Source organism: Myxine glutinosa, chromosome 5 (assembly GCF_964187855.1).
Source record: "Myxine glutinosa chromosome 5, kmMyxGlut1.1, whole genome shotgun sequence".
Taxonomy (NCBI): domain Eukaryota; kingdom Metazoa; phylum Chordata; class Myxini; order Myxiniformes; family Myxinidae; genus Myxine; species Myxine glutinosa.
Window position 1 is genome coordinate 14,095,676 of NC_136265.1, and position 19,519 is coordinate 14,115,194.

At 43.3% G+C, this 19,519-nt stretch overlaps 1 protein-coding gene across 1 annotated transcript; it reads right to left on the reverse strand.

Annotated features, from left to right (window-relative positions):
• Positions 1-12,173: 12,173 nt before the first annotated feature.
• On the reverse strand, positions 12,174-19,132 carry LOC137414095 (nucleoside diphosphate kinase B). Its single transcript, XM_068099575.2, has 6 exons — positions 19,069-19,132; positions 18,867-18,932; positions 13,283-13,416; positions 12,863-12,964; positions 12,685-12,797; positions 12,174-12,606 (listed from the first exon to the last, which is right to left on the reverse strand). Exons 2-6 carry the CDS (start codon positions 18,907-18,909, stop codon positions 12,477-12,479), a joined length of 522 nt encoding a protein of 173 aa, XP_067955676.2. The 5' UTR covers positions 18,910-18,932; positions 19,069-19,132; the 3' UTR covers positions 12,174-12,476.
• Positions 19,133-19,519: the final 387 nt, after the last annotated feature.

Here is a 19,519-nt window from a genome sequence, read left to right on the forward strand (position 1 = left end):
TAGATTCCTAGCTCAAAAGGTGCCTGAGATATTGCCCAGATGGGAGAAAAATAAATAATTAATAATGAAAATAAATAGATAATAATCATGAAATAATTAATCAATTGGCTAATAGAATACCTAAACCACCAGTTTCATCCGAATACAACATGCATTTTAAGGCCATTTTCCCTGCTAGAGCGGGGGTTAGCCTTGCGGTCCCCATGACAATCTTCTCCATTTTGCCCTATTTTCTGCATCTCCTTGTTAACCCCCTTGCCCGCATTTCTTCTTCCACCATCTTTAGCCAAGTCTTTCTCGGTCTTCCCCGTCCTCTACTTCCTTCTACATTAATTTCCATCACTCTTCTCAACCAGTCACTTTCATCCTTCCTCAACACATGACCAAACCATCTCAACCTGTTCCTCTTCACATCATCAATCACAGACAATATTCCCATCTTTCGCAATTCATCATTTGTCTTCCTCTCTCTCAACGATACTCCGCACATCCATCGAACCATTCGCATTTCCACCCTTTCCAGCCTTCGTTGCTGCTCTACATTCATTACCCATGTCTCGCTCCCATAAATCAGAACACTTCTCACACATGCAGCATACACCTTTCCCTTCAGCTTCAGCGACACTCTCCTCCTCATCAGCACGCCACTCAGTTCCTGAAACTTCTTCCATGCACATCTCACTCGAGCAACCGTTGCCGAGTCTGATCCACCTTCTCCATTCAGCATGTCTCCGAGGTAGCAAAATGTTTTCACACCTTCCAGCTTCATGCCGTCTCCAAGATCCAACTCAACATTTCCTCCATCTGCAGCTCCCTCTGTGCACACCTTACATTTGAATGTAGCTGCCACACTGGAAAACGACCCTCTCAGACCACTACATTTTTGATGAACCCACTCAGCGCACATTGTACATTGAATGGAGTTCACTCCGACACCCTTCCTGCACACAGCACACGGCCACTTCCCAGTTCTTTCCACCTCACCACATGCTTTACCACTTGCCATCACCTTCGTCTTTCCGATATTCACCTTCAGACCTTTTGTCTCTTTTTCAATTGAAACCAAATTGATGATCAGAGATCAAGCCATTGGAGAAGAGGAAAGATTTTGTCTCCATACATTCCTTCCACTTGTTCATCTTCTCCTTCAGTCCATCCATACTTTCTGCAATCAACACCAGATCATCTGCTTGCAACAACTCCCACGGTAAACCCTCCTTTACGTTCCGAGCCAGCATCTCCATCACTGCTACAAATAGCGGTGGACTTAGTACCGACCCCTGATGCACTCCCACCTTCACCTCAAACTCACCACTGTTCCCGTCCTTCGTCCTTACAGCCGTGCGCGCTCTTTTGTACATTGCCATCACTACTCTGATCAACCATTCCTCCACTCCTAACTTCCTCAATGCCCATGTCAATACTTTGTGTGGAACCCTATCGAATGCTTTCTCCAGATCCGAATCTAAGTCCATCCGAATCTGTCATTAATTGAATAATTAATTGATGAATCAATAAATCAAAAATAGCCTTTGCAGCCAAATCACATGGTCATTGTCGGGTCCAAATATCAGCTTCCCAGCTCAAAAGGTGCCCGAGATATTGCCCAGAAGAGAAAGGAAATAAATAAGTAGTTATTTAATTACTATTGATCAATTAAGTGTTGATTAATTGTTAATTAATTAAGCTAACCCTGGTGTTGGGCTAGCGGCTAGGGTGCCGGCTTAGAATCCAAGGATCCTGGGTTCGAATCCCGGTCGATCGCTGAATTAACGCCAGGGGGGTTGACTCAGCCTGTCATCCTTCCGAGGTCGGCTAATTGAGTACCAGTTCACTGGTAATTCCCTGTTTGTCGTTAAAAAGGCGGCAAAAAGGGTTCGTGTCAGGAAGGGCATCCGGCCGTAAAACATTGCTTCAAAAAGGGGACCAAAAAACAACAACAACCACGGTTCCTGAAAAAGGCCAACCCCCCCTTTGCGGGGAAAAATGGCCTCTAAAGGTGGCTATTTTTTTTATAATTAAGTAATTAATCAAAAAACAAAAAATACTGTTTTTGCCAAAGCACTTGCTCACAATTGTGCAGAAATTTCAGCTTCCTAGCTCAAAGGATGGCTAAGATATCGCCCAAACAAACAAACAAGTACAGATACATTCAAAGTACACCGCCCCCATGCCAAATAATTAAATATCTAGCGCGGCATTGCCGGGGCGCCCGGCATTACCGCAATGTGGCTCATAGAGAATGCATTGGGAGGGAGAGGTGACCAATTAATTGATTGATTAATTGCATAATTCAAATCAATAAAAGATTATCATAAAATATTTTCTTAATCAATTGGCTAATAGCACAACTAAACCACTCGTGCTTCATCCGAAGATGTAATTTTTAGAAATTTAATTAACCATTAGATGCAGGTGTCAAAAATCCTACATAAACGCCGTCAGTATTCGTGTTTTTTTTTTTATCTTTCATATCCTTTTTCAATCCAAGCCGATGCTCATGGATGTGTATTTGCTTAGAAAATGTGAATCATTGATAATATTATTTGGAAAAATCCCAATCGGTTTTTATTTTTTGGCAAAAAAATTTTTTTGTTCTTGGTTTTTGCAACTTTCTTTTCTCTAAAAAGTTGAGGCTCATAGATTAGCCTCAAAATTTTTTGTATTTGCTCAAAAATATGATTCACTGATCCTTTTATTTTGAATGTATATGACCACAAATGCCACCTACACCAATGCAGCCATTGGGCCTTGGAGGCCCCACGAATGTTCCCACAAACCTGAATGAAATTTTCATATTTTTGTCACTGAATTATTTGTAACCAAGTTATCGGAGCATATAATGAGGCTCATATCTAGAAAATAATGATATAACATAGTAGTACGACAACATTTTAGTCAGGTTCACTATGTCAATAAATTATATTTCGTTCAAAATCATGGTAGATTAGCAAACCTATACATTTTTGGAAAGGCTATAGCATAAGGAAACTAAAAATCAATGTTTACATTTGGAGAGATACCTGTATGGCGGCCATTTTGGATTTTCAAAATGGCCACTGTAAAATACATATTTTGTTCTATTTCTGCCTCTAATTACCCTAAGAACTTTTTAAAATATACTAAACCTATATTTTCAGGGACAAGGAATCCAATGAAAGTATCAAATTAGTGCTATGGGGAATGGTAAGACACGAATCAAAGGTTTTGAATTGCAAAATACTGTCTTTATATTCGCGATAAGTTGCATAATCAAATACATGTTATCATTTTGTACAGGCAGTTAATAACATCAAAATGTGTCACAATAATTCATATCACAAAACATACACAGGCAGTCAGCAAAATCACATATACACATGCAGTCAGTATAACTTCACATCTACACAGGCAGTCAATGACAAAATATACACAGGCAGTCAATGGCATCAAACATACACGATTACAGAATATGCCATTTAGAGTTCGTCATCACTGTCCTGTGTGTCGTATCCGACAATATAGTCCGCATCGTTTTCACAGTCCGTTCCACACAAGCAAAGGTTGGTCAAATTGATTGGCAAATCGAATTGGTCGAATGGTCGATCGAAGCGATTGGTCGAATTGGTCGAATGGAATTGGTCGATTGGTCGAATCGAATTGGTCGGAATTGGCAAATGTAAACATTGATTTTCAGATTTTCCATGTAATAACGTTTCCAAAAATGTATAGGTTTGCTAATCTACCATGATTTTGAACGAAAAAACATAGTGAACCTGACTATTTATGCGGGGCCTCTAAGGCCCCAGGCCTGCGTTCGTGTCGGATTTTTGGATTAGAAGTGGAGAATGAAGATTTTTCCCACGAGCCTGAATGAATTTTTTATTTATTTATGTCACTGAATTTTGTGTAACATGAAAGTCGGTGAAGATGAGGCTCATTCCAAAAAAAAATTGTACAGCATAGTTTTTGCAACAAAGAAAAACCTTGTGGGCCTCCGAGGCCCAATCACTGCATCCAAGGGTTAAATAAGTCATAAAAAATTAAATAATTAATTGATTAATCAATAAATCAAAAATATCCTTTTTTGCCACATCACTTGGTCACTGTCGTGTGCAAATATTAGATTCCTAGCTCAAAAGGTGCCTGAGATATTGCCCAGATGAGAAAGAAAATAAAGAAATGATTAATAATGAAAATATATAAATAATAATAATTTTTTTTAAATAGTTAATCAATTGGCTTATATAATACATAAACCACCACCATTTCATCCGAATCTGTAACTTAAAAAAAATAATGGTCGTTCATCGAATAATTAAATAATTAATCGATTAATTAATTATCGATAAATCAAAAACTACCCTTTACAGCCAAATCACGGTCATTGTCATGTCCAAATATCAGCTTCGTAGCTCAAAAGGTGCCTGAGATATTGCCCAGATGAGAGAAAATAAATACATGATTAATAATGAAAATAAATAAATAATAATCATAAAAAAATTCAATAATTAATCACCTAGGTAATTGAACACATAAACCACCACCATTTCATCTGAATGTAACTTTAAAAAAATTTTTTTTAGTCATTCATCGAATAATTAAATAATTAATCAATTAATTGATTAATAAATCAAAAATAGCCTTCGCAGCCAAATCACCTGGTCATTGGCATGTCCAAATATCAGCTTCATAACTCAAAAGGTGCCTGAATTAACGGTCAGAAGAGAAAGGAAATTTAATTAATTAAATAAGTACTTAATTAATCGCTAATAATTAAATAACTCCTCAATTAATTGATTAATCAAAAAACAAAAAATACTGTTTTTGACAAAGGACTTGCTCACTATTGTGCCGAAATTTCAGCTTCCTAGCTCAAAGGATGGCTGAGATATCGCCCAGACAAACAAACAAACAAGAAAGCAAGAAAACAAGCAACCAGAGTAAAAACTGAGTACTCCCTTTCAGCGTGCGTCATTGCCGAGCCCCCTTCGGTGCCCGGCAATGACGATATGCAGCGCCTGGAGATGGCATAGGAAAGGAGCGGTGTACAACAAGAAAACAAGAAAGCAAAAAAACAACCAGAGTGAAAACTGAGTACTCCCTTTCAGCGTGCGTCACTGCCGAGCCCCCTTCGGTGCCTGGCAATGACGTTATGCAGCGCCTGGAGATGGCATAGGAAAGGTGCGGTGTACAATTCGTGCACTAACTACTGCTGGAAAGCCAATAGCAAACCACCCAGTGTAAGTAACCCTTGCACAGAAAGCTGCTTTGGTCGCACAAACGCTCTGTGAAGAATATGCTACATTATCTACACTAGTGAGGTACCGGTGCTATGCACGGGTGGGAGGCCAGAGGCAAACAGGCAATGCAGATACGGCGAATGCTAAAGCATGAAACCAATAAATTCCACATTCCTGCAGCACCTTCAGTCGCACGTCAGACATGGACAGCAAGTTCGTGAAGGACTTATATGAAAAACGTACCCGTTCGCAAACAAACGGGTACGTTCACGTATAGAAACATCGATCGTGGGTCGGTGGCGAATCTGCATATAGCGATCCGCGAAGTTCACATTTGGAAGGTAGAAACCATCATGACATGTCGTCATTTACTTGAACTCGATATCTCTTTTTTTCATTCCAAACAACATAACTCCAATCACAAATTAATCACAATAAACTTTTAACAACATTGTTAATGTTTCCTTCATTGTAAAAACTACCAAGTCAACAGTTAAAAGGATTTTGAGCTGATAGGTGTTACGGCCTTGGCAAGATCGATGGAGACAGCGATCTGTTAGCTTATGCACCACCCAAATGGTTATGTGGAATTCTCTCGTGTAGAGATTAAACTCACGTCGTTTGAACTTTGGCCGAGGTCATTATTTACTTTTAATGATGTTTATATACGAATCAAAAAGAAGATACTTGGTTTTGGGTCATCCTTTCCGCATATCTCGTGGGATTGTGAGTTGGAGAGACGACCGTGATGGCGGGAAGGGGTTGACATTCTCTCAAGCAGGGATTCAACCCATGTCCTTATAAAAGGTCTTTGGCCGAGGTCACCGAGTCCAATCAGTGCAGCTGATTGGTGCAGCTGTGCAGTGATCTGTGCAGCCGTTTGTGCGGCACCTGGGAAAATAACGTTATGCGGGAGTCTAAACCTGAAAATGCTGGAGGCCAAAGCTGAAATTGGAAAAACAATATAGCCTATTTTACTCCAGGGGAACCCAGGATTACCCACCTAAAATATCACTGCGATCGGTTCAGCCGTTTTTGCGTTACCTTCGAAGGGACGGACGGACAGACAGACGGACGGACATTTGGTGAATTATAGTAAGATACTGTATCTTTAATCTTTCTACCTGAAGATTACCTGTAAGTTTTTGTTTTATGTGATTAGACTGCTTCCCAGAGTTTTGGAGCTTGGCATTCCATGACGACCACATCGCGGCTATGGTCCACCATCACGACGGTGACTTTGCCTCCTCCAGGACATTTGCAATGGACATGAGTTGCGCCATTGATGGTAATGTTTTCGCAGGTGTTTCCAGCAAAGCTGAAAGGAGCTTTTTGCCGTCTTTCCAGTTCTTAAGTGTGAAGGACTCGTATAAAGACGTGTCTGTCTGTAGGAGCGCCTCCTCCTTTAGGATGTTTTAATGATAATCATGACGTCATAGGTCATGTGGTACAGGCGCCATCTTGGAAAAACCGAAAAATGTTGCACCGCTATATCTCCAAAACCGCTGCATGAAAAAAATTTCAACATGACTCATTGTAAAGAACTCCATATGGGGAATAGGTGTTGTTAACGATGACGTCATTGGTGCCATAATTATGACCATAATTCGACAGGGACAACGCTTAGTCTGATCAGTTTGAAATGTATTGAGCGTGATCTCTGCAACAATTATATTGGAGAATATAAATTTATGATGTCATCGCTCACGTGATCTGGCAGCCATATTGCATCAAAGCAGCCATATTGCATATTGCATCACAAAGCCCGAAACAAGTGTGTGTCCACCCTCAGGAGAGCCAGGAAACAATATCTCTCCGTTCTCAAGACCGAACTCTCTTATCTGTCTCCCTCTTCCAAATCCTGGTGGCGTCTGGTCAAATCCGTTTCTGGTGTTTGTTCCCCCTCCATCCCCTCCCTTACCTCAAACGGCTACACAGCTGACTCCGCACGTGAAAAAGCTGAATGCCTCAACTCTGTGTTTGCCTCTAAATCTTGTGTCCCAAACCCATCCCTCTCTGTACCCACCATACCCAGTCGTACCCTGCTGCTCCTGGACTCCGTGTCCTTTCCTCCTGACAAGGTGGAAAAGCTTCTGTCAACCCTCGACTCTGATTCTGCAACTGGACCCGACGGCATCAGCCCACGGGTCCTAAAATCCTGCTCTGCTGCTCTATCTCACCCTCTCTCTGTTCTCTTCACCCTCTCTTTTGCTCAAGGTCAACTGCCATCTGCTTGGAAATCAGCCAACATCACCGCTTTGCACAAAAAAGGTGCAAAAACAGATCCTAGCAACTACAGACCAATCAGCCTTCTCCCAATTATCAGCAAAGTCATGGAATCCATCATTGCTTCGGATATGAAATCTTTCCTCTTCTCCAATGGCTTGATCTCTGATCATCAATTTGGTTTCAGACCAGGTCACTCTACTCTGGACATGCTGCTTCTGCTGTCTCAACAATGGATGGAGGTCCTCAATGCCAAACAGGAAATTAGAGCTGTCTCCCTCGACATATCATGTGCCTTCGACACGGTCTGGCACCCCGCTCTGCTCACCAAACTCTCCTCCTTTGGTATCCATGGAAATCTCCACGCATGGCTGGCGGACTTCCTCTCTAGTCGTCGTCAACGTGTGGCCCTGAATGGGTTTCTCTCATCTCCTCTTCCTGTTCAGGCTGGAGTTCCCCAAGGCAGTGTTCTGGGCCCCGTGCTTTTTCTGGTCTTCATCAATGATCTCTCTGACTCTCTCGAAAATCCTCTCTATCTCTTTGCTGATGACTCCACTCTCTGCCGCTCCATTCCTCTTCCCTCAGATCGGCAGTCTGCTGCCTCCTCACTCTCTGAAGACCTGGACAAAATCACAGACTGGTCAAACAAGTGGAACATGTCTTTCAATCCTGACAAATCTCACACTCTTACTATGTCTCTCCGAAAAGATCGACTGGACAACCCTCCCATCTACTTTCTCAACAATCCTCTCCAAGAAGTTCTGTCGCTCAAGATTTTGGGTCTCACTATCTGCCATGATCTTTCTTGGGAAAACCACATTTCCAAGCTGGCCTCCAAAGCCAGTCGCCGACTGGGCATCCTCCGTCGTGCGAAGTCCTTCCTCGGCACACCTGAGCTCCTCACCACATACAAGGCTTTCATCCGCAGCTCAATGGAATACTGTTCTCCCCTATGGGCCGGTGCTCCTGCCTCACACCTAGCTCGGCTTCACGCTGTTGAAACCAAAGCTTTCAGAATTATTGGAATCTCCCGCGATGAAGCTATCTCTGAGGGCCTTTCACTCACTCACCGCAGGCAGGTAGGTGGTCTTTCTGTCTTCTACCGACTCCTCTCCGGCCTTGCACCCCCAGCTCTCTCTGTGCTCTGTCCCCCAAATATTCCTACAGGTCGCACAAGATCTGCCAGCAACCCTCTGATGGTTAAACTGCCGAAATCTCGGCTCTCTGCTCACCTTCACTCTTTCATTCCTCTTTTCTCCCGCCTCTGGAACAAACTCCCTCACTCCCTTCAATCCCACTCCTCCCTCCAGGTCTTTAAAACAGCTGTTCACCACCATCTCTTATCTTCCCCCATCCAAAACCTTGATCTTTTCTACCCCCGCTAATTCACCCCAGATCCACCTTGTTTGGAATTCCAACTTCTTTCCTGGAAGTCCTGGCAGTGTCCATATGTTTTATACCTCTCCCACCGCCCCCTTCCCACGCCCCCCCCCCCCCCCCAAAGCCCTCGCCCTCTCTCAGATCTCTCGATGTCTCCATGTCTCTCGGTCCCTGCTCTCAAATGTTGTGTTTGTGTCCTTCCCCCTCTCTCCCCATCTTGTCTACCGCTCCCTATGTTATATGTTTTATGTGTCGGTTTGTCTTTCTGTGTGATTAATGTTCGCTCTTTCACGAGCCTCGATATTGTATACAAAAAAAAATAAAATAAAAAATAAAAAATAAAAAAAAAATAAAAAAAAAAAGAAAAAAAAATGTTCTTAAACAGAAGAGTTGGCTCACAACAAGTTGACTGCGCAGGGTAAGTATTCTATGAATACCATCTCGTTTTTTAAGTGAGATTCTTCACCATTGGGAGATAGGGCCAAAAACGATACATTGCGGGACATCTCAAAAAGTTATGGATGGATTTGGACGAAACTTGGTGGATCGATTGGGTGTGTGACAAGGAAGAATCGATTCGATTTTGGTGAAGATCTGAATGTGGATTTGAATACGAGAATTATTTAATTTCTTTGTGATTCTTCACCATTGAGAGATAGGGCCAAAAACTATACATTGCCGGATATCTCAAAAAGTTATGGATTGATTTGGACAAACTTTGGTGGAGAGGTTGGGTGTGTGACAAGGACGATTCGATTAGATTTTGGTGAAGATCTGAATATGGATTCGGATATGAGAATTATTTAATTTTTAAGTGATTCTTCACCATTGGGAGATAGGACCAAAAACTATACATTGCTGGATATCTCAAAAAGTTATGGATTGATTTGGACGAACTTTGGTGGAGAGGTTGGGTGTGTGCCAAGGACGATTCGATTAGATTTTGGTGAAGATCTGAATATGGATTCGGATATGATAATTATTTAATTGTTAAGTGATTCTTCACCATTGGGAGATGGGACCAAAAACTATACATTGCCGGATATCTCAAAAAGTTATGGATTGATTTGGACGAACTTTGGTGGACAGGTTGTGTGTGACAAGGATGAGTTGGGTAGGTAACGAGCAAGCGATAAGATTTTGGTTCAGGTACAGATCCAGATCCAGATCCGACCTATCGGTGGATACAAAACGTGAACTGCTCGGCCTCTACCACGTACTCTTTTGTCCTGTGATACTTTCAAGTACTCTTGCGATTTCACATGCTTTTGCCAGCCGATCTCAGAAGGTCTAGCAAATTTACCTGTGATTTCTCGTTGAGTCTATGTTCCTTCAGAAGCTTCGATGGTCCTCGCAAAGTGTCCAAACAAATGGACTGAATCCCACCGACTCCTGCACTGACTCCCTGGCGGCAAACAACAAGTGCACACCTTCATCCCAATCCTTGTCGCACTCAAAGCATGAAGTTCCAATCGTGTTTTTCAAAGTCCGGTGGAACCTTGACTTAACCTGTTTTACTCCCAACTGGTGCAAAACGTGTCGGGAAAAGCTTTGACATGAAATTTGAACCCTGATCAGACTATGACCTTCGGTAGGCCAATAAGAGTAAATAACTTGACTAATCCGTCAGCAATGCATCGCCTCTGGGAACCTCGTGGAAGCACAATAGTCATTTTGTGACGTTTTGTTCACCCGTAGGTGACCTGCTGATGGTGTCTCGTGCGCCAAACTCAAGATCTCCTTACATTGCGGTTGCAGAACCACAATTTGGGAATGTACCTTCCATTCATCATCTGCTGGTATATCAGGTGGTCTCCACTTCCTCGTTAAGACCCCATCTTTCTTAAAGTAGCAAACTGGTACTTTGATAACATCCTCCTCCGTGAGGGCTCCATTAGCTGGAATTCCAATATCAGCATCTTTCGCTTGCTCCTCTGTAAGTCTCTCTCATGTGCGAGACCAGACTGTCCGAAACCATCCCCAGATGTATTTGATTGGTTACTAGATTTGTCATCTAGTCCAAGAATAGGACTATCCATCCTGTTTGGTCTCACTCACCGCAGACAGGTTGGTGGTCTTTCTGTCTTCTACCGACTCCTCTCCGGCCTAGCTCCCCCAGCTATGCAATTTTCCCACATATGATTGCCACTCTCTTTCCGTCAATGCTTCCGGGGCACTCGCTGCCAACTAAGGAGCACCAACGACCTGAACACGAGGGTCTTCCTCCAATGGGGGAGAAAATCAATGTCCTCTTTTATAAACACCACTGGGGAGGTGGAGAAACACAATTAAATATTAATGAACAGGATTATAATTAATTAATTACAGCCTGGTGTTGGCTTAGCGATTAGGGTGCCGGCTTGTGATCCCAGGATCCTGGGTTGGAATCCCGGTCGATCGCTGAATTAACACCAGGTGGGTTGACTCAGCCTGTCATCCTTCCGAGGTGGGCAAATTGAGTACCAGTTCACTGGTAATTCCCTGTGTGTCGCAAGAGGCGACCAACGGGTTTGGCGGCAGGAAGGGCATCCGGCCATAAAACATTGCTTCAAAAAGGGGACCACGGTGCCTGAAAAAGGCCAACCCCTGCTCTGTGGGGAAAAATGGCCTCTAAAGGTGGTTCTATTATAATTAATTAATTGACATATGTAGGGGTACGGTTCACCATTTTTCCCAATTATGTCAATTAATTACTGTAGTCTTTGGTATGACTCGGACGGACAAAGTTCAAACCACCGACCTCCCAGGCTGGTTTGACCTGCACAGGAGCAGGTTATCGTTTGATTGTGGTTTTCATTTTTACTCCTTCACCCTCCTATGTAAATGTAGCTGGTTTAATGTTGTTTGCCTCGATTAACAAGGACCATGTCACCACTTCCAGATGCTGGTCTGATGGTGTTAAAAATGAAACGAGGCCTACCGGGATCAAAAAACAACAAATTACTACATCTAATTTATTACAGGGTAAAAACATGTATGTGGGTCTGTCTACCTGAAGCCATGTTCATTGACTACGTCCATAGTTTCGTGGCTACGATTACAGTGGGTGGTTTGCCCTTTCCCAGGGTGCTAACACAATGGCCTACACTGTCTAAAGGCAACATCCCATCTGCTGAACAGAGCATCCATTGATGCGCCACCGAGCATGTGAGACAGCAGCATGACAGAACCCAGACAAGGCCAGCTCAAGGGTGAGTGCGCTACCTTTGAGCCGTCATTACAACCAAGAACCAGTACTCCATAATAGATACACGTTTCCTCATTGGATCTTCACCTGGTCATTAAACCCTTCACGTTGATCTTCTGGAGTCAGATTTGCGTGCCAAGCACACCGAGACGTCGGCAAACATTCTCAGGATTCTTTATACAGGAACACAAAGGTCAAATGTTCAAAGCACCAAGTCTCCATGCACTGATCCACCGTCCAAAGGTTTTAAAGCAAAACAGTTATGTTTTGGCCAAAAGAGTAGGCCAAAACCAACACCAAATTCATTATTAGTCTGCGGGTAAACGAGCTCGGCTTGCCAGTCTTACATCTAGTCAACAATTGGTTGTCCGAGCGCGTTTTATCCGAACGTGTTGTGCGATTTGACAACGTGCCAAATGAGGAAGTAGAAAGTTGCTGCCACCGTCATGTTTCATCGCGGCTCATGAGGAAGGCGATTCAAAAACCCAGTCATGGCAGCATCTCTCCCACACGACGAGCTCTGCCGGTTTAAACCACAGGTCGATCTCGCGTTTGGCGTTTTCGACCGAATCGCTCCCGTGCACGACGTTTCTGAAACGAGAATTGGTCAGGCATGAGAACCTATTGCACCAATTCATTCCTAATCATCCCCCAGGACGCGCTTCCTACCTGCCAACTGTGATGCATAGGTCTCCTCTGATCGTGCCCGGGAGCGCGTCCGCCGGGTCGGTGGCGCCGATAATTGCACGGCCTATGCCCACGGCGTCCGTTCCTTGCCACACCTGAAAACGACCGGCACTGAAAAAGGTACTTTCCAACAGCAAATGATCAACAGGAAGTCTCTTACCATGGCGATTATGGGCCCGGAACTCATGAATGTCACGAGGTTGTTGTAGAACGGCTTATCACGCAGATCCCAGTAGTGCTGTTTCAGATGAGCTGCTGAGGGCTGAGTGAGCACACACGCATTACAGTATTACACGAGAGAACGGCACTCGGGAGAGCACACACACCTTCACTAGGCCTCTTGTCACCTGACCAAGTCAACCACCAACCTCCGTCCAAATCCATGCACAACTTTTTGAGATATCGTGTTGAATATCATTTTTAGCCGTATCTCTCGATGGTGAAGAATAACTTATCGAGTCGTGTACAGGGTCTACAAACCGCTGTGTCGTACGTACTACGGTGGAATGCACAGTACATTTTGGGTGCAAATACAATACAGCTGGAGATTCTCTACGAGTCGGTAAAAGTCCATTCGTACCCTGATCAGCTTGGAACCGACCAACTGCAGACCGCGGTGTTCAAATCTCGAGAGCACTTCACCGGCCAAAGCGCGCTGCAGCCCATCCGGCTTGAGAGCGACGAACGTACGCTCAAACCATGACGGTCTCTTATCTGCAGACAGGAGTAATGGTTGTTAAAGCACCTTTGATATTTAATAATAAAATAATGACATTTAACTTGATATCACGTTGCGGTCAAGTCTGTTACCGAAGAATTGCTCAGTCGACCGTGGCGCCTCTACAATAATAATAATAATAATTCATTTATTTTGTATAGCGCTTTTCCAGAAGCCCAAAGGCGCTTTGACAGAGTGGAAAACATAATGCATAACAATACATGAAAACAACAATTGCAAAAAGACAAGAATCAAGAAAACAAACAGCAGCGATATACGGCATATATATAAGACAAGAATCAAAAAGACAAGACAAGAATCAATAGGGAAATATTTAAAGCAAAAGGAGGGAGAAGGAGAAGAGATAGTCAGGGGTTAAATGCTGTGGGTTGAATGTTGAATGCAGCGTTGAACAGGTGGGTCTTTAGTGATGTTTTGAATGTGGTGAGTGAGGAGGAGTCTCTGATGGTGTGAGGTAGTGAGTTCCAGAGGGTGGGAGCAGCGATGGAGAAGGCCCTGTCCCCCCAGGATCTGAATTTGGTCCGGATGGAGGGGGTCAGGAGGTTGGTACCAGCAGAGCGGAGGTTGCGGGTGGGAGTGTGTCTGGAGAGGAGGTCAGCCAGGTAGGATGGGGCCAGGTTATGGAGGGCTTTGTATGTCAAGAGGAGGATTTTGTACTGGATTCTCTGGGGGATGGGGAGCCAGTGAAGCTTGTAAAGGACGGGGGTGATGTGGTCACGGGTCCGGGAATGAGTGAGTAGACGGGCAGCGGAGTTCTGAATGTATTGGAGTTTATTGGTGATTTTTGAGGGTGAACCATAGAGGAGGCTATTGCAGTAGTCCAGACGGGAGGTGATGAAGGCGTGGATGAGGGTTTCTGCAGCCGTGGAGGAGAGGGATGAGCGGAGACGGGCAATGTTTTTCAGGTGAAAGAAGGCTGACTTTGTGATCTGTTTAGTGTATTTGTCGAAGGAAAGGGTTTGGTCAAAGATGACGCCAAGATTCCGGATGTGAGGGGAGGTGGATACTGGGATACCGTCGATGTTGAGGGCAAAGTTATGGGTGGATTTTGTGAGCGTTTTTGGGCCAATGATGATTATTTCAGATTTATCACAGTGCCATCATGATCAACCAGTGGCTAAAAACGTGGCTCTGCGGAACACTTGTGACCCCAATGTTCGCCCATGGCTCTGAAACCTGGATTGAAAGTGCCACCATAAACACCCACATCAATGCTTTTCACCTGAAGGGCGTTCGAATAAACCTTTCATACGAGATGGCAAGATCACATCACTGATGCCAAAGCGAGATCGAGCCGAGCACACCGACCTAGCCGCTCTGATCAATCGGGCACAGTTGAGACGGCATGGCATCTCTGCCGCGATGTACAACCATCAGATCGGAGGAGGGCGATCGCTGCGGCCACGTCACATCGTGACATGCCAGGTGAGTGGAGTGGGACAATCACGGCATCTTGCAGCATCGTCATGCTCACCAATGGTAGACCTTCACCTGAATAATCGTGATGTTCCTCTTGTTTTACACGAGCACTCTATGGATTACTCCTACGAGCGAGGTCCCTCAGCGGTGGACAAAAGCACCATGTTTTTCACCATGGCCTTACAGGTTTATAAAGTCATGCTGCAAAAAATTGGATAACCTGAAAGGTGTTGGATGATGTCATCATCTGGCAGATACCTTTTAAAACCAACAAAATCGTTTAAAATTGGATTATAATATGCGATGGTGACATTGTAAATTACAATGTTTATTTGGAACAAGGTAAGCGGAATACCCAATAATTACACAGGTTAAAACAAAGATATTGGAGCAGAGCAAGATAAACCACTCGGCCGTCAACGGGAAGTATCCAATGGGTGTGCTCGGCCGTTATTTTAGTAAGCAACTGCGCAAACAACACTAGCTTAGACCCTATAGGCCTACCTACAATCATGGACGTCCACAGGGGAGGATGCAGGAGGGGGGATCTGCCCCCCTGGACCTCTGCCCATTTTCCCTGACAATGAAGCACGTAAAATAAAGATAGCAGGTCCTTTGGACCGAATTTTATGTGTTGCACACTCCACTTTAAAACGCGATTTTAATGTAAAATTTCACAAAAAACTGTGCAACTTCCTTCTTATACACTTTAGTTGGCTCCAGTTTACCAAATTATGTATGTTTCAGGAAAAAGTTGTGCTTATCGTTTTCGTGAATTAATGTCTCTGAAATTTATCTGGTGAATGCCCATGCCTACGATGTAAGTTAGAATCTCAATCTCCATTTCCATGCCATCCAAAAAAAAAAAATACTAATTTGCCCCATATCTTGCGTAACACAGTTGTGGGAGCAGTTTCAATCAGATTTTGACATGAAATATTTATCCACTTCTCATCTGATCCAGGAAGTTGTAGAGAACCTCTTCTCAACCATAAAGGAGGAAAGGTGGGTGCAGAGACAATCCATCCGCAAAGGAATTCAGATGTGCGTCGAGGATGGTGATGGTCGCCTGAATTCATCAAAGCGGCTGCTGGAGGAAATTGTTCACCAGACTCGGACAAACTCATTCTGACACTGCACAGTCACCAACAAGAAAAGAACGAGTCGATCAGTGCAGTTTGTCACACCTGTTCAGTACAGATGGAATAAATGTTGCAATTCCGAACGTTCAACTCAGGCCCCCTCAGCAGAACACACCAGCGTACATCTCTGGTTATCTGCGTCGCAGATTTCCGCAGTAGACACGAATTGCTGTCATCGTGTCTGGGTTGCAGAAAGGCTCCACGAAAAAGTGGTGCTGAATTGGATGATCCCGCCCCGCTCTTCATTCACAACACAGCATACGACATCCAAGTCTAACTTTCGATCTCTGATACAGTGTAATTCCCATCAGATGACTTCCTCACTTTTTGTTCACACTGAATTCAGTGAATCTAAGAGGATGAGAAACAATATCTGTCTCATGCTTAATGAAGCCATCAGATGGATGTCTACAAGGGTTTGTACGGTTGCAGTGAGCAAAGGAAATTCAGAATAGTTGCAACATTTGTACGTGTCCATCATGTCCCTCTCAAGAGGAGGTGTAGAGTCTGAATATGAATACAAACAAAAGGGGAATATGGACTGATGCCGTACGTTTTAACTTCCTACCCATCCCTCACCCTCAAAACAAATTATTAGAAAAAAAAGTTCAAATTAAACAGAAAAGCAAATAGACATCACCAAGGTTACAAGTCAACACTGGTCCAGAAATTTGCATGTTGCATTTAAACCCAATAGTATATTTTTGTTATTTTTTAATTCCTTTCTTGTTACAAAAATTCCTTTTTCCTTTCTTTCACTCACTCACCACAGGCAGGTTGGTGGTCTTTGTCTTCTACAGACTCCTCTCCGGCCTTGCTCCCCCAGCTCTCTCTGTGCTCTGTGCCCCAAATATTCCTACAGGTCGCACAAGATCTGCCTGCAACCCTCTGATAGTTAAACTGCCAAAACCAAGACTCTCTGCTCACCTTCACTCCTTCATTCCTCTTTTCTCCCGCCTCTGGAACAAACTCCCTCACTCTCTTCAATCTCACTCCTCCCTCCAGGTCTTTAAAACAGCTGTTCACCACCATCTCTTATCTTCCCCCATAGTCAGGTTCACTATGTTTTTTCGTTCAAAATCATGGTAGATTAGCAAACCTATACATTTTTGGAAACGTTATTACATGGAAAATCTGAAAATCAATGTTTACATTTGCCAATTCCGACCAATTCGATTCGACCAATTCGACCAATCGCTTCGATCAACCATTCGACCAATTCGATTTGCCAATCAATTTGACCGACCTTTGCTTGTGTGGAACGGACTGTGAAAACGATGCGGACTATATTGTCGGATACGACACACAGGACAGTGATGACGAACTCTAAATGGCATATTCTGTAATCGTGTATGTTTGATGCCATTGACTGCCTGTGTATATTTTGTCATTGACTGCCTGTGTAGATGTGAAGTTATACTGACTGCATGTGTATATATGATTTTGCTGACTGCCTGTGTATGTTTGGTGATATGAATTATTGTGACACATTTTGATGTTATTAACTGCCTGTACAAAATGATAACATGTATTTGATTATGCAACTTATCGTGAATATAAAGACGGTATTTTGCAATTCAAAACCTTTGATTCGTGTCTTACCATTCCCCATAGCACTAATTTGATACTTTCATTGGATTCCTTGTCCCTGAAAATATAGGTTTAGTATATTTTAAAAAGTTTTTAGGGTAATTAGAGGCAGAAATAGAACAAAATATGTATTTTACAGTGGCCATTTTGAAAATCCAAAATGGCCGCCATACAGGTATCTCTCCAAATGTAAACATTGATTTTTAGTTTCCTTATGCTATAGCCTTTCCAAAAATGTATAGGTTTGCTAATCGACCATGATTTTGAACGAAATATAATTTATTGACATAGTGAACCTGACTACCATCCAAAACCTTGATCTTTGTTACCACCGCTCATTCACCCCAGATCCACTTTTTTGAAATAACGACTTCTTTCCTGGAAGTCCTCGCTGTGTCCATGTGGTTTTTACCTCTCCCAGCCCCCCAAGCCCTCTCCCTCCCACAGATCTCCCAATGTCCCTGCTCTCAAATGTTGTTCTTGTGTGCTTCCCCCTCTCTCTCCCCATCTTGTTTCCTTTGTCTTATGTGTTCATTTGTTGTTGTTGTTTTGTCATTAATGTTAGCTCTTACACAAGCCTCGATCTTGTATACAAAAAAACCGCCCAAAAAAAACAAAAACGGGTGATTCTACCATTATGTCACCAAAGTAAAACATTTCACTCTCATCGTGCTACGTCAGTGCTACGTCAGTGCTACGTCAGTGCTACGGGAGCGCCGCAAGAAAGTTGTTTTTACTAAAATGGCGGCCGTTCCTCCCCAGTGCGTACTTCACTCTTTTGTATGTGTTTACCGCCGACTGGTTTATCTTGCTCTGCTCCAATATCAGCCCAACGGAGTCACAGTAAACAGCGCATGCGCGAAAGGCCTCATTTAATATCCATGATTCATACGTCACGTCGAAAGCGCCGTAAATGCCGAAGCGCACCGAACGGTCCCCAAATAAATGTTCTCATCACCAGGATCTTCACAAAGACCATGGCGGAAGGAATGTGTGTCACACGTTGGAGAAGGAGCACGCACAGACTCAGTCGTGGACCCCAACAAAGATCGTGCAGCGAATGGGAGATCCACGGTGGTGGTGTTGGGACAGGTGGACCCCAACACTGGTTCGACCCACATCCGTGTTAATGGGATCGATACGTGTTAATGGGATCGATACGTGTTAATGGGATCGATACGTGTTAATGGGATCGATACGTGTTAAACTTAATGGGATGCACAGACAACAGCGAACGGAGGAATCGCTTAAACAACGAAAGGGGGTTCTCTTACCTTTAAATAGGTAAGAGAACAGCGCCAGCACCAAGGACCACATCACTCACAGCCCTCGACGGTCTCCTGCGCAAACACCGCATCAAACCATCACCGTCAAACAATGTACGCCCGCACTTTTCGTTAACCTACTTCTTCCCAAATGAGTAAAGGTAAATATGATTTAAAATTCCTAAAGGTCATATTATAACAGCGGACTCACGATGGGCCCGTCAGTGTTAACACCTTAAAGGTGCGCCCCACCCGAGCTTACACAACGTTGCTATACTCCTCAAATAGACTTAAATAAAAAGAAAATAATTTTATTTCCTATCATGTTGTATATCGTTAAATACCGTTCAGATAATGTAATCCTTTATAGATTTTCTGCATATACATGTTTGTAACCTTAACTTACGATAGGAGAATATCAAGTTATAACATTTACTTCTCATTTGTATTATACACCTCCCAAGGTTATATATTTATTATTAAATGTAGTAGATCGTTGTAACAGAAAACTCGTAAGTGGCTTTGTTTCTCTAATTTTATCTTGCAATATATTTGTATTGTTAAATCTACATTTTATAATATAAAAATATATTAGTGACAGTTTATATAATTTCTGATATGATCTGTTAGTGTTATTGCGAAATGTCTTGTAGTGGATCGAC